Source organism: Stereum hirsutum (assembly GCF_000264905.1).
Source record: "Stereum hirsutum FP-91666 SS1 unplaced genomic scaffold STEHIscaffold_3, whole genome shotgun sequence".
NCBI classification, from domain to species: domain Eukaryota; kingdom Fungi; phylum Basidiomycota; class Agaricomycetes; order Russulales; family Stereaceae; genus Stereum; species Stereum hirsutum.
This window is the reverse complement of record NW_006763133.1, coordinates 117,817-132,147: the sequence shown is the minus strand read 5'-3', so window position 1 is coordinate 132,147 and position 14,331 is coordinate 117,817. Positions and strand designations below refer to the sequence as shown.

The 14,331-nt window shown below is 50.5% G+C and overlaps 5 protein-coding genes and 1 pseudogene across 6 annotated transcripts; 5 read left to right on the top strand and 1 right to left on the bottom strand.

The window, feature by feature from the left end:
• Positions 1–2,081: 2,081 nt before the first annotated feature.
• Positions 2,082–3,135, top strand: STEHIDRAFT_144861 (uncharacterized protein). The gene is made up of 4 exons (XM_007300611.1): positions 2,082–2,140; positions 2,203–2,296; positions 2,350–2,467; positions 2,689–3,135. Exons 2-4 carry the CDS (start codon positions 2,216–2,218, stop codon positions 2,790–2,792), a joined length of 303 nt encoding a protein of 100 aa, XP_007300673.1. The 5' UTR covers positions 2,082–2,140; positions 2,203–2,215; the 3' UTR covers positions 2,793–3,135.
• Positions 3,136–3,214: 79 nt separating this feature from the next.
• On the bottom strand, positions 3,215–4,624 carry STEHIDRAFT_52372 (NAD-P-binding protein; the record flags this gene model as incomplete). The annotated part of the gene is made up of 7 exons (XM_007300478.1): positions 3,215–3,240; positions 3,300–3,354; positions 3,418–3,509; positions 3,833–4,262; positions 4,330–4,429; positions 4,483–4,501; positions 4,573–4,624. 7 exons carry the CDS (start codon positions 4,622–4,624, stop codon positions 3,215–3,217), a joined length of 774 nt encoding a protein of 257 aa, XP_007300540.1.
• A 3,165-nt stretch (positions 4,625–7,789) lies between these two features.
• Positions 7,790–9,015, top strand: STEHIDRAFT_108206 (uncharacterized protein; the record flags this gene model as incomplete). Its single annotated transcript, XM_007300610.1, has 8 exons — positions 7,790–7,812; positions 7,866–7,976; positions 8,014–8,051; positions 8,115–8,260; positions 8,354–8,465; positions 8,494–8,684; positions 8,763–8,932; positions 8,976–9,015. 8 exons carry the CDS (start codon positions 7,790–7,792, stop codon positions 9,013–9,015), a joined length of 831 nt encoding a protein of 276 aa, XP_007300672.1.
• Positions 9,016–9,848: 833 nt separating this feature from the next.
• STEHIDRAFT_182934 lies at positions 9,849–10,308 on the top strand (annotated as a pseudogene; the record flags this gene model as incomplete). The annotated part of the gene is made up of 2 exons: positions 9,849–9,861; positions 9,899–10,308. Coding segments are annotated over 2 exons (423 nt in total).
• Positions 10,309–11,136: 828 nt separating this feature from the next.
• On the top strand, positions 11,137–11,917 carry STEHIDRAFT_91862 (uncharacterized protein; the record flags this gene model as incomplete). Its single annotated transcript, XM_007300609.1, has 2 exons — positions 11,137–11,758; positions 11,812–11,917. One exon carries the CDS (start codon positions 11,137–11,139, stop codon positions 11,731–11,733), a length of 597 nt encoding a protein of 198 aa, XP_007300671.1. The 3' UTR covers positions 11,734–11,758; positions 11,812–11,917.
• Positions 11,918–12,213: 296 nt separating this feature from the next.
• On the top strand, positions 12,214–14,114 carry STEHIDRAFT_118696 (uncharacterized protein). Its single transcript, XM_007300608.1, has 2 exons — positions 12,214–12,554; positions 12,803–14,114. Exons 1-2 carry the CDS (start codon positions 12,238–12,240, stop codon positions 13,827–13,829), a joined length of 1,344 nt encoding a protein of 447 aa, XP_007300670.1. The 5' UTR covers positions 12,214–12,237; the 3' UTR covers positions 13,830–14,114.
• Positions 14,115–14,331: the final 217 nt, after the last annotated feature.

The following is a 14,331-nucleotide window of genomic DNA, read 5'->3' as shown; positions in this document are numbered from 1 at the left end:
TAACTTATGATATCGATAGTATTCGAGGTTGATGTCGTCTCTGCGATTCTTCTCCACCACTCATACTTACAACAATTTGGATGCCCCTCTGGTCGACTAATCGGCCAGCCTTCTGACAAAATCCAGGATTTGTGCGTTATTTCATTGCTGGTGTTGGTTCGCGCCGCTTCGATGCTTGTACCTCAAATTCTCTAAACTCTGATGCAGCACAAACCCTGTCACTCATTTCGATTCACATGCCATTCTCGCTCGATTGAGCTTGGTCTGACTGACAGGATCCACTCTGAAATAGCCGCGATGAAGCTTACAATGGTATGGCGGTCGTGTCCGACCCCCTACCGTTTTCATGATCACCGTCAGCGGACTTACTCGCAGGATACTCACGGAAGGTCTTCCCAACGGTCCTTGATCGCCGAGTCTGAGCAGCATGCCATTATATTCAGACCTGCCTTCGAAGTGCTTTCTCCTTCATCACGTCCCTCTGGACTAGCGGTCGCTTTCCGATTCACACCTATTCTTCGTCCTCTATCGAATTCATGATCAGTGGCACACGGATATATGCTCAAGTCTCGTATGTCCCCGCGCTCAGATGTCTCCGTCTCGTCTTGGCGGTTCGAGTTCATCTGGGTTTGGTCATCCAGTCTGCCCTTAGACACTATGCTCGAAGGCAAGGCCAAATGAGTCACCCCTTTTTTTGAGCGACCAAGACGGTAAATGCAACCTTTCTCGTTTTCTTGGTTCGGAAATGTTCGCGAAGCAATTGTACGGTCGAAACACTTTCCCTAGTCCCGTGCATCCATGCGATCAAGCTCGTCGACTATGCGAAGTTGTGGGTGATTTGCGGGCGTGTATTATCAGTGCCACGGGTAGGTTTCTGTCGAGTGCTATCCTGACGGGATGAGTTCGAGCATTTCACTGCAGGGTGCTATATTCTGGGTGTCACCGTCCTCCTGGCGAATTCCGGACGATCATGTTGTTACGTGTCCTCGTTGCACGCACCGAACGGTTCCGTCTTCCTCGCACTGCCGCGCACAAAACACCCGCCAAGAGGTGTGCACCAGGTGTGCCCTCCTCCTCCAATGTCCTCGGTCATTGAGTAGCGTCAACTTTCATTGTGTAGGGAAGCAGATGGAGGTCGAGCATTGGCTGACCAAGGATCGTCAATTCAGGGACTGTCCACCATTTCGAAAACTGGTGTGGTGCGTCTGCATGAATTGATTGAAGCTGGTTGATAGCATGTTTACTCCCTCTGAACTCGTGAAAGTAAATACTATTTCTTCCTTGTTGATGCATTTATTCTTTCTGTATAATCTCGACCGACCAGCGAGTACCTCCTAGGATTGCTATGATACACGCCTCGGACCCCACAGCCCCCCGCAAATTCGATATCATTCCGAAAATTATGCTACTTCGTGGGCACACGGGTGGAAGCGACATCCTTCCTCTTATGAGCACTTCCGCTGGCGGAAACTGGTGTGGATCTTACAGCGACATTCACCTCGATGCGGAAAAACGCGTTTCGAATTTTCGTGTTGCCACAGTCTCGCCACGGCTCTCGGAGCAGATCGGAGCTCACCGCGCAGGGACCCCTGTTGCAAAAATCAGCGCCACTTGCAGCATTGCTGTGGCCACCGCAAGTCAGTGTCACGAAAGGCGTTCCTCTCGCCAGAGCGACTGTGTTATGCTTCCGAAAAATTCGCAATTCATCCATACTTATATCTTTGTGGTTCAGGCAATCGCTGAGAGACAATATCTATTAGGGAGCACTGTCGGAAGTTAACAATCACATAATATACAACTTTCATCAATGTTTTAGTATGATCCCTCCTGAATATGGGCCTGATGGCTGCAGATTCTGTAGAGAGATGAGTTACATACTCCATACGGCCAATTTGGTGCTCTTTTCAATCATATTCTCTCGACCTTGTGCATGTGCAAGTGCCGGATCTTACCAGGTGGTTCGGGGTCCCAGTTGGTCAGCTCACACGTCTGTGGCGAGCATGTGGCAACACGAAATCGCGAAACGCGCGATTCCGCATTGAGGTGAAAAGCGCTGTAATCAGCGCATGAATCACAACACTGCAATAAGTAGTTCAGGCGGCGGTCATCTCATTCCGTCAGACGATGTATGGTATAAAAGGTAGACTCGTCTGTCGTGCTTTTTTCACCACCAACCCTCCACCGAACTCACTTCAATACAAGCAGCCTCTTAGCCATGTTCTTCCGCTCCATCCTCACCGTCACCCTTTCCGCTGTTGTGCTCGTCTACGCCACCGCCATCACTCGTGAAGTCAAGGTATGTATCGGGGCTCCCTTCCGATGCTTGCTGTTCTTCTGACCATTCTGTAGATACCCAGTGGCTCGGACGTCAAACAATGGTGCACGCAGTGGGAGACTAGCTGTGCTTCGACCGTTGGTGTCTCGGGTACGCCCGCCACTAGGTGTGGCCCCGGAGACAACGGCGCGGGTGGGTTTCTTGTCCTTCTCGTTTAAATTTCATCCTTACTTTCACCATCAGTCCACAGCCCCCAAAGATCGAGCTTGTCCACGTCGCCTCCATTCCATCACCTTATTCTATTTTCCCCTCCGTCGCTGCGCCTAGTTCTATCATTTCCCTGCCTGTGAGCTCCCAATGCTAACGAAACACCTTCTTTCTGTGTCTTGTTCTGGCTCGGTGTATTCAACCAGATACCGCCCGTGTATACTGCATGTCCGTCTACGGCGACGACGCTGGCGAGACCACGGATTTGACGGAGGACAACGCTCAGGCGATGGGTGTCCAGTTCGCTTGAGAGTACGTTGGAACAGTGGGAGGAGAATAATGCGGTGAAACAGGTGATCGTGCGGAAAGGGGATGACTATCGAGGAGTCGGCATCGTTTGGATATTTGAGTGTGGACGCGTATGAGGTCGACGGCATCGCACTAAGTGGCCTAGTTTCTGATGATGTTTTTTCTCTGCAATGGGTGATTTGGTGGCGTTACAACTTGAATGCTCGTTTGACGACTGATTTCCACCGTACTGCGTGCTTCTGCATGGAGAAATGTATGCGATAACTATTCCGAAGTAGACACCTTTTCCGATCCTTGATTTTGCCCGGATGGCTTGCCACAGCACATCACGCCACATACCGGCACGTCTGTGTAAAGCCTCGTCCTCATAGCCTGCTAACGTACATATTCAGAACCCATTTCCACCACAAAGTTACGTCCTGTTCACCACTTCTCATGGGCAGAGCGCACTAGGAATAAGGATTCGTTAGTTTAGATTATAAGACTGTGAGAATGGGCAGGCGCATACGATCTAGCTCCCAAGTCCAAGCCGACCTGCACTGGTTTACAAGGTAGAGATAGGCCTGCATGTCGAATATTTGAGGATGCGCTGATAATCAAGATCAAGGAGTGGGTAACCGTCTGACCTGTGCGATGCTCTCGGGCTCGAGCCTAGCATCATGATCTTCGAGCCACTCTGGGCTTCTTCCTTGTTTGGGAGAACGATCCGTCAGGATGGCTGGAGTCAAATGTAAGCGTTCGATACGAATTCTCTTCGGATATTTAGAGGCTACTGACACCCGTCAATAATAGCCTATTGGGTGACTTTCCGTAGGGGGTTTACGCACCTTCTAGAGGCTCAGATGCACAGAACGGAGGCTCGCGTCAATTTATGATTGGATGAGAGCCTTCTTTTTGTGTTTCTGTGCATCAGGAAAGGCTCCTAGAGTGCTACGGAAACTCACCCAATGTCGGTCTAAAACTCAGCGCGCCGTTAAGATCTAACCCATAAGAACATACTCACGTGTGCCACCTACTCTCTTGTTTCAGCAGATCTTGGACAAACAATAGAGTGGAGGTAGACAGCTGAAGTACGTACATGTATGTTCTTTTGCCCAAACTCCTTGTTCAAGCTCTGCGACAATGCACGCAGTCCAAACTTGCCTGCCGCGAATACGGACGTCGTCGTATTTCCCCTCAGCGACGCGGTTGCACCTGTGATCAAAAGTGTTCCCCGTTTGCCTTTGTCGTTCAATGGCTGATCCAGAAATGACAATATTGCTTCGCGGGAGAAGGAAAACGCAGCGTTGACGTGTGTGTCGAGGCTACCCTGGAGATCCTGTTCGGTCGTCTGAAGGAAAGGCTTAACGCAGAGATGACCACCATTATAAAGAGCGATACGGATCTCGGTACTGGGCCAGTGCTTTCGAATGGCCTCCCAGGAGGCGTGCATTTCGGAGTAGGTATACGCTGCTATGGGGAAAAAGGCAGCCTTGTAACATGATTAAGGACGATGTTCAGCGTAAGTTTGGTCCTGGAAGCTCGTTACGTGTTCATACCTCTCTCCCGTCCTTGTTCAGTTCCTCCACGAACTTATGTATTGTCTCTTTGTCACGAGATATCAACGCGAGCCGATACCCTTCCTTAGAGAAGATGCGGCTATTGAGGAAGTATCAGCACTCGTGCTAACGAGAATGAAATGACGTTTGTACGCAGTGGCCGCGCCAGTACCTGGATTTGGTTTTAAACATGTCAGACACATATCAAGTGTTATGTGGCGAGTGCATAGAGCTCATACGTACCGGAACCATTACCGACGCCTGCGACGACGCAGATAGGGCGGGAAGAGATCATGCTTATGGTTTGTTTCAACAAGGCGATTCACGCGAGGGTGGGAGAAAACAGTGAGAGCGCACTCATGCTGCTTTATATGCCAGGCGGTTCACCGCGGGTTGTTAGGCTACTGAGGTCAAGACAAAAGGAAATACGTTGACTACAGGGGATGGCATGCGATGTTCTGTGGGATAGGATAGCCGAAGAAAGAAGCTTGCCTTCGGGTCTGAAGGCGAACGCTGGTGTCAATCAATCAGTCTAGTCCCTCAGATATGGTTGCACCGGCGTATCAGATCTAAGAAGTTTGCGTACATATCAGCTTCGGCTCATTCTATGGTCATGTCTCGTTTCCCCAATGAGCGGCAGAATATACCAGAGATCCACGTGAAACGGACCTCTAGCATATATACTCGTTCTCGGACGAGTACAGATAAGACCCGGGGTTGCGTACCTTTGGATACTAGTATCTCAATGTTGGGGTAACGGCGAGTCTCCTGTGGATGCACTTAATCAAGACCTACTGTACTTGAGCCAGTGCACCACACAGATAATGGATCAAAAGCGTGCGATAGATCAAGCATTTAACCAGGTACCACTGTTCCAGCATCAGGTAGTAAGCGCTTAAGCACAGCACAGCGAAGTGCGACCGAAAATGTGCCAAAGAGTGGCTCATGACAGCGGGTCACCTAATATAGGGCTAAGCACTTTATTATATTCCAGGTCAGAAGTACTTTTGGGTGAGAGATTAGAACTTGGATGAGCATTCCGAGGACGTACGCAGCGGTTTGCGAGATGATGGCTTGGAAAGAGATGATGGGAGGACGGGCGCTATCGACTGAAAATCCGGATGCGATAAGATAAGATTTATTACGTGATGCGGCATAGACAAATTTCACGTTAACTTACGTAACAAGACTTCGATGCCCACAACACTGAGCCCCTCTTCGAGCATGGTTTTCACGACACATTTTGAGTGCAGAATAGGTCAAGTCCATCAAGAAACACCGTGGATTTCGCTGCATGGATAACAATTTCACCAGCATCCGAGCGAAACGGTGGAGCGAAAATTTGCTACCATTTAGAAACGTTTCACGATGTGTTTCGCTATCAATGTAATGGTGATTTGCGAGCACTACCACTGAACCACCTCCCTTTGCTGCTCTCGATCATTTGGACACCATGAGAATGTTAATTGAGTACAATTATCCTACTGCTAATATACATATTGCCTAAAGTATGCCGCTCGTGACCCGTGTGAAGCCTGAACTCTCCACGTACATTGACGGTGACCTTTGACGTGTGCCTAAATATATAAAAGCGAGGCCGGAGATTCTGGTGACGGTAACGTACACGGAGGTGTAGCACAGCTGGGAGACCAAATGCTCCTGTTGCAAAGGAGGGTGAGATGAATAGGCGGCAGCGAGAAATAGAGCGAGGGCCAGTACTAGTCATTAGAAAAAATCAAAATGTCTACCCTGTGCTACAACGGCAAGCCGAAGGATGTCTTGTTAGCAAAGACTATGGAGAAGCAAAAGACAGAAAGAGACACGCCTTTGTGCCTACGAATATTCTCACTGTTTCCAGTCTGCTCAATCAGAGTGTTATGGGCTCGCTGATATTGACGCTCTTCGTGATGGTGGTGTAACTTGTCATCCTAGTGTGAGTGGATACTTATGTAGTAGAATGTGTGAACTTTTCGAGGGGGGCCTCGACATTGACGACGACACCGACGACGACGACGACGACGACATGGTCATAGCCTTGACGAGCCGGTGAGGTGGTGGTACAGAGCAAAGAGCTACTTTGACTGACTTTGCATCACGAACGAAGCTCATAGCCGCCAATGACATCATAACCCCACACCGCTGCCACACGCCACAATAGCCCCCAAAAGCAATCTTCGCGTAACAGCTCGTGGATTTCACTCCCATCCTCTTGAAGCTCTATGGGAAGCGAAACAAGTTTCGCTGCAAATTCAGCGAACGATGAATTTCACCGCTCGTGATATTGAAATCCACCCCCCTTCGGTCACACAGTGCAACTTGCCCACAACCCCGTCCATGGCAGCCAGTCTGGCCATGGGTTCATCAGCAAGACAGCATCTGCCTAAACCTAGCTTTTCGGTCTATTCCGGTCTACGCCTTCTTTTCGCTCTATTCCCGGTGGGCGCTATAGATACTTCCTAATTCAATAGCTCAGGTAGAGCCTGGTAGAGCACGAAAGGACCGTCTCACCTCCACGAGAAGCACTGTATTCGTGGAGAATGGGTGGTTACTCATAGTATTTACGAATGAGTACTACAAGATAGATACCCACGTGACAGTACATAAACATACATAGACAAAAACATGAGAGGGCAGATAACAGATGTAATCCTCGTGGATGCTCCCCTCACTTCGACTCGTCAGAGCTCAAAGTATACCTACCACCGAATACCTGCATAGAACGATGTTCTACGGACATGAACTAGTGCGTATACGGTCGCACCACAGTTCCGGTGGGAGAGCACTGACCCGAGAGTAGGAAGGCAGTCGGGGTGAGTGGTATAACATAACGACCGTGCAGCAGAAGACGTACCGGCGAGCCTCGGTGAAACTCACAGCCAACCCATTAGGCCGCACACACACCCCTATACCAATTGAATAGTGCATCCACATCGACAATCGTCCCGTCGTTTTCACGCTCGCGAGGACGCAAGGATCGCTATCTCCAAGGTGTGCGTCGCCACGCCAAGGCTGGCGTTCGTACACGGCAGGAGAAGAGAGTGCTGATACTCACAACCGCTGGGTAAATAAGCGTCGAAAGGCTCGATGCTGTCGGTGTACTGATGAGCGTGCAGCGGAAATTCGGATTCGAGGATGGGTAGATGAGCGGCAAGAATGGGAGGGACGAATCTGGTTTGAGTCATTTACATTCACGATACTCCTGCCGCGCCCGCCCTAAACCAACACGTGATCCCGTTGATCTCTTTGACGAACTTCGAAGGCAAGCGCCTCTCATCCACTTTCTCTCTTCCCTCATCTCACGCCTTTATCTTTCACCCTCGAACACCACAACGTCCTCCTCTTTCGCGTCCAGAAATATGTCGCTGCCAGTGGCCACCTGCCACATCCACGATATGTCCTCCCCCACGGTATCCCGGCTTTCGATACAAGCTACCTCCGATCGGCGTGATGGCCTCGATTCATGTCTCCTGAACCCTTCGTGCGGTGCGTGTGTTTCTTTCCCCATTCCCATACTTTTGCATACTTACTCACTGAAGGTATCTTCTTGGACAGGTCAGGCTCGATGATTGCGCATGTGGCGTTGCATGTGTGTGCTCGACGTCACCCACGGCACCGGTCGAAGACGTGGAGGAGGGAGATGTGATCAGGTGCGTGTATAATCTAGCTGAGGTACGTTCAAGCCAGGTCCGTTCTGCATGGGAGATGGTCTTCTTGGATGGGCGGTACGTCGTCTTTCTTCCTGGTTGCTCTCCCTGCTCCTCATGTGCGGCATGTGCGAAACACAGGTCAATCTAAACTATATAATGTGGACGTTGTTCTCGACGGTGGGTTTCTCGATACCGATGGTGCTGCCTGTCATGAAGGATGCCATGGACTATACGACGGTTATTACGGTCAGTGTTATTCTAGCGGGAACGTGGTTTGTTCTTGGGTACGTCTCGCGCTTCCTATCTTCTCCACTCCTCCCTCTTGCCTGTCCCATCATATCGATGCACTTTGATCCGGCTGTCGACCGCCACCACAGAGTGAACTGGACAACGACAATCGGTACAACGAGGACGACGAGGAATGGGTGGACTCGTCGGTTTCGTTACCGACGCCACAGTCAAGATCGCCTCTGGAGGGTGCTGCTGACGGTATCGCTCGTTGACTCACGTGCCGCAGAGGTGGAAGCCTCGCTCGACGCTGAGTCCGTCGAGACTTCCGATGGAATCGTCACGTGTCCGTGTCCGTGGTTCGGTCGTCCGATCCCGTATATCGAGTCCATCATTGGATTCGGCGCCAGCCTTCCAATCTCGTCTGCCCCATTCACACTCGATGGGATAGTTGTCCCTCTATCGCCACCACCTATGCATGTTTATTCGTTCTTTGTATCTTTATCCATTTTGTTTCTCTGTCATCGTTATTTTGAACCATCGCTGATTTCTCTCCAGCTCTCCATACAGCCTCCCTTGCCTCACACACTTTTGCCGATCCTTCTGCCTATTCCGATCGTCCCAGTTGTCGATCTCTTCACCTACCACGGCATTTCCCACCTACTTCGACTACGGGGTCCGTTGATGGAGACGTGGCTCAACGGTGAGGCTGACGGGCGAATAGCCACGTAAGTATCTGATTGCAGGTTGTCCAGGATCTCGAACTTGTAGCTACTGGGCACAAGTCGGGATTGTGTTTATTGGTGACTGAGGTGCCAGGCTGTGGTTTGATGCTACGATTTTTTTTTACTTGCTATGTACCAATCTTGTTTGATGTAAAGTATGCTTAGCACCCACTTTATTTCCGCAATAAATCACTTTTTACCATCCAAACTGGCCAATAAGAGTCGAGTACTATGTTCTACTGAATCCTCTACAGGAGAAATGAACGGAGCTATCATACTCTATTGTGCTCTATTTCGTGCCTCCCAGAAGGCAGGTCTATGATGAATAGATGCTGTCAAACCATCTATTCGGGTCTCCCGGGAGACCGAATAGACCGAAATAGCTAGGTTTAGCCAGATGCGGCCTTGCTGATGTTAGTTGTCTACTGTGCTTGGTCTCCAAAGAAACATTTCATTCTTACTCGATATTTAGCTAAGTATAACGGTCTCTGCGGTTTACCACGTCATAGGCCAATTCTCGCTCTTGATACTCGGTCAAATCACTGCTCAGTGAAATCTAGTCCCGTGCACCCTTGTGACTAACGATGGCCCTCAGGGTGGATCTTGAAAGTATTCGATTAAGTTCGTTGCTTCCGCGGAGGGGGATAAGAATCTTAGGTTGATTTACATAAGGTGAGCACTATACTTAAGTGTTTCCTCAGAACAATACGTAGGTAGCTCTGTGAATCCGTCGAGCGGGATTTTTATAGGATGAAATTCAACCATGTCACCGGCGCTGTATTCTGGGTTGATTCTGGGTGTCACGGCCCTGCTTACCGGCAAATTACGGACGATCATGTCGCTACATAGGCGTACTCGTTGTTCAAACGCAACGTCTTCATCTTCTTCGCACTACCTCGCACAAAACATTCGCCAAGAGATGTGCACCAGATGTACCCTCCTGGCCCAATGTCCTTGGCTATTGAGTAGCGGTCCGCGTCTTCCAGACGAACCCCTCCTCCTTCTTCGAAATTATCGAGAAATGCGTCTTCAACTACGGCGGCGGCGGCGCCTGGACCGAACCCAACGACCAACAAGTCCTTCGCATGAACGCCTCTGGCACCTGCGGCACCCTCCGCTTTGAGTCCGCCGACCGTAACGAACGTTTCATCGTCGCGCTCGGGGTGCACAACTATGCGCGCTGGTGCGACGTCGTGACCGGGCTGGTGCCGCACGACACGGGGGTCGTTATCACGCCGGAGTGGTATGATGCGAAGAGGTCGTATGGAGAAAACGTTGGAGGATTATAGTGTGAAGAGCAAGACTGTGGGAGGAAATTTGAGGTGAAGTACACGGTTGCGGAGGGCCATGAGTTGAAGGCGGACATCATCATCGGATGAACATAATATCATGTATGTTATTGTCTTTTTTTCCAGTTCTTCTCCAAACATACTTATGGTGTATTGATAATTGCGCATTTTATACAGAACGTCTCGTAAAGCAATATGCGCGGAATCGGCATTAGGAATCATGAAATTGAAAAGAGACAATTGTTGTTCATGATACTTATAGTAGCGGTTCGATAGGTTTCAGATCGGTTTCGCGAAAGTGTCTTTAAGTTGCGTCCGAGCATGCATGATGGTGTCACGCTTGTGTTCAGATTGTGGTAGGGAAGGAATAGGACCCGTGCGTTTATATTGTGACGAAAACCATGCATATCCATTGCGAATGAGTTTCTTGTTGTCTGCCGCCAGCTTTAGGATGCAAGGCGGATGTGTGTATGATTCAGTAAGTACCTCTGTGTGGCGCGCAGTATGTTCGACGCCAGGAGTTCGGGTCACGTCGTGCCACACGCCTTCCACGGCTGCAGGGGCGCCTCACATGTCCATGCTTCTAAGTTACAGTATCACTGGGCAGCACACAATAGGCGTAGATGCATGCTGTATCCTCGAGGCACCTCGAGGTGCGATGTCTTCGTGGAACAATTGTAAGCCAGAGGCTGGGCTGTATGTCCCGAATTCTTGTGGCGTCCATAGCCGGGAAGTATTTAAGACAGGTTGATTGACTCTGGGATACGTCAGTTTTCTTCCAAGGTACCTATCGAGTATGGCCCCTCTTATATCCTGCGTAGATTCATAACATCTCTTTGTTAGTACTTAGTCGCACAGTCACGTCAATTCCTCGTAAACGATTATCATGACCACTCTACTACAGGCTCCCACCCTGGTATGCTTCGCTTCCTGATTAAGACTCCATGCCCCCGACTGAAGGATATTTGTATCTCTCAACAGCTTGACAAGATCGAGGCTCAGGAGAAATCTCTCGTATTCCCGTCGTTCACCTCCGATACTGCCTTCGCCCTCGGCATGGCTTTACGCACTCGTATCCTAGCGTTAAAATCCGCCAACCCTGCTATCATATCTATCTCCCTTGGGAACACCAGCCCACCGCCTCATTGCCTTCCTCATACCGTATTTCAAGCCGTCACACGCCCAGGAATCACTCTCAATATTGCCTCTTCGATCGCTCGTAATCGGAACACCGTTTTGAGGTTTGAACGCTCGAGTTACTATATGAGCGTGCGCTTTCGCGACGTTGGAGGACATCAAACGACAAGAGAAAAAAAAATTTCAAAGTGGGCCTGTTTGAGCGACGAGGAGTCGACACTGTATTCACTTGATGGTGGTGGAGTGCCCATCATGGTGGAGGGCGTGGAGGGCATTGTGGGGGTTGTCGTCGTGACTGGGTTGAATTACCATTCGGACAATCATATGGTCATTGTCGAGACGATTCAAGATTTTCTGAATGAGGAGAAGCAGCAGTAGAAATGAGTGCGGTTTATATTGATGGGTGAGCGCCTCCCGCTTACGGAAAAAGGCTTGTTTATTGATGTAACTCTGCAGAACGAGAAGAACGTTGTATTTTACAATGTCAGAAAATGCTGCCAGATTTGGGTGGATGGTCGCAGCTCATGGCACATTCCTGTACTTTTTTGGTCAAGCCAGCTTGAGGGTTTAGAGAGGTACTGAATGAATAAGTAGTCAGTGCAAAGTCAGCGTCGGTAGGACCATATACTTTTGAACACAAACAGAGCATATATATAAATCAACAAGATAGAGTCTTTCATGCCTTGTTATAAGTACCCTATTCGTGCTGGGCAGTTGATCGTAGACGTTCACCGTTCAGTCGATGCATCGTATGAGTGGCGTTCCCAAGCAGCGCCACACCGGCATCTGCCGAAGGTGGGCTGTGCCACCTTTGACTCCAACGTCGCGTTAGTCGAGTTTTGTCCGGTAACCGACATCGAAAGCACGACGTTCACGACGACGATGTCTTCCACCGTCAAACAAGAGTCCAAAGTCTCTTTTACAATCCGTCGCCCAACCCCTTCTTCCTCTCGTGCCACGTCCACCGGCCCTGACAGCGACGCAGCAGCGACTTCGCCTCATGCATCAGCGCCGTCGTTCAAGATTCCTGCCTTGCCTCGTCATTTGACGGATCAAGGTGCCGGCTCGAGGTCAGGAAGTAACAGCCCGAAGCCGAGAGCGCGTACTTATGAAGAGAGAGGAGAGGAGAGCGATAGCAGTGAGGAGGAAAGGATGGAAGACGAGCTCGTGACTGGGTTTGATCAATTTGGGGTACAGCGGTGTGTGTTTCTTCATTTTGACAACGCTATTTTTTCGACTTGTTCTACATTTCCGACATTCATTCTACACAGAACCCATACTCGGTCGTTTCTTCCCTTCTGAACCCCCTTCCATTTTGTTTGCGCTTTTCTCTACCTGAACTAGTTCCTCAACTCACAAAAGCCCTTATCCCCGTCGCCTCTCTCTATCTCTCACACTCCCCCATCCCCATCAAAATCCTTGAATATATCACTTGATACATCTACAGAGCCAACGGCGAACGCCTCAAACCTGCCGCGCCCCTCGTCATTCCCTCCCTCGCCAACAAAGATTGGCGCGCCCTCGCCCGCCAGCGTCGCGGCATCAAACAACCCACCTACGTCCCTCCCAGCGCGGCAGCCATGACTGGCGCCGATGGGTCCCAGGGGGGACTAGGCACGAAGGACACCATCAATTCGGGACCTGAGTTGAGAGGTTTACAAGTCCGGAAGAAGGTCAAGTTGGAGAAGATTGAACCCGGGGAGGAGGGGGACGTGAAGATGGAGGAGGAAACGAGCACGACGGTGGAAGTCAAGGCGGAGGAAGAAGTGAAGGTCGAGCCAGAGACGGAAGATCAGCGCGCCATTCGTCTTCTCCTTTCAGGCCAAGACGCATCCTCCGAGCCCACAATCGACGTCATCCCAACCCCGGTCTCCGAAACCGAAGCCTTCCAGCAAGACATGCAGATCCTTCCCGAATCCGCCACTATGGCAGACTACGAGCGCGTTCCGGTCTCTCAGTTCGGTGCGGCGCTGTTACGTGGAATGGGATGGACGCCGGACGGGCCGGCGGGGAAGGGCAAACATTTGAAGGGTAAGAAGGCGATGGAGCCGTACTTGCCGAGTGCGAGGCCTGCGCTGTTGGGTATTGGAGCGAAGGAGAAGGAGGTGCTCGATGATGGGGATCCGAGGAAGAAGAAGATGGGGAGGCCGGAGAAGCGGTATGTACCCGTCATAAAGCGGGAGGGAGATGATGTGAGGACGAATAGGAGTGGGAGTGGGAGTCGATCGAGAAGAGAGTCACCGGAGAGGAATGAGAGGAGGAGCGAGACCGAGAGGCCAAGGGATAGGGATCGGGATAGGGAGCGGAGTTATGAGGATAAGAACAGGGACGGAGAGTGGAGGAAGGAGAAGGGAAAGGAGAGGGATTACGACGACCGAAGACGAGATGGTAGGGACGGGGACTATGACCGCCGGAGGAAGGACGATGTTAGGGACAGAGGAAGGACGATGTTAGGGACAGAGGAAGGGACATAGATGCAGATCGCGACCGAGATAGGCGTAGCTCGAGGAAGGACGGTGACTACGAGGACAGGCATCGCCGAAGAGACCGCGACCGTGACGAATCGAGGAGCTCGAGGAGGAGGGATTGAAAGGTTCATCTGCTCTGCGACCGTGGGTGTGGTGTGGATGTGTGGTATCTCCTTTTCGTTCTTGTGGACGAAATGCATGGCTGAAACTTGGTCCATAGTGTTTGAACCCCATCTGACTGCAACGACTTGTCTTCATGTTCCCTCCAGAAGATCTCTGACTACAAATGGCTATATTCACTTTGCGGTTCTGGCTGAGATTCAACCAACGTCCCTATGACCTCCAGCACGTAAGCCATTACCAACGTCAGGTTGTAACAACACTCCACAGGCGACATGGGTGACTTGTTATAGCGCATCATCATCCCATTTTCCAATTGCTGTCTCTCGATAGGTTGGTGGTTTGATTAGTCTTGGGTCGTCTTTTGGTGTCACCTCATTGGGCGTCT

What these genes read in the sequence shown, in the direction of transcription:
- STEHIDRAFT_144861 (XM_007300611.1), top strand. Translation starts at nt 2,216, where the DNA reads ATGTTCTTCCGCTCCATCCTCACCGTCACCCTTTCCGCTGTTGTGCTC. An exon ending in CCATCACTCGTGAAGTCAAG is followed by an intron (nt 2,297 to 2,349) that starts GTATGTATCGGG and finishes ACCATTCTGTAG; the next exon opens with ATACCCAGTGGCTCGGACGT. An exon ending in CCCCGGAGACAACGGCGCGG is followed by an intron (nt 2,468 to 2,688) that starts GTGGGTTTCTTG and finishes GTATTCAACCAG; the next exon opens with ATACCGCCCGTGTATACTGC.
- STEHIDRAFT_118696 (XM_007300608.1), top strand. Translation starts at nt 12,238, where the DNA reads ATGTCTTCCACCGTCAAACAAGAGTCCAAAGTCTCTTTTACAATCCGT. An exon ending in GATCAATTTGGGGTACAGCG is followed by an intron (nt 12,555 to 12,802) that starts GTGTGTGTTTCT and finishes ATACATCTACAG; the next exon opens with AGCCAACGGCGAACGCCTCA.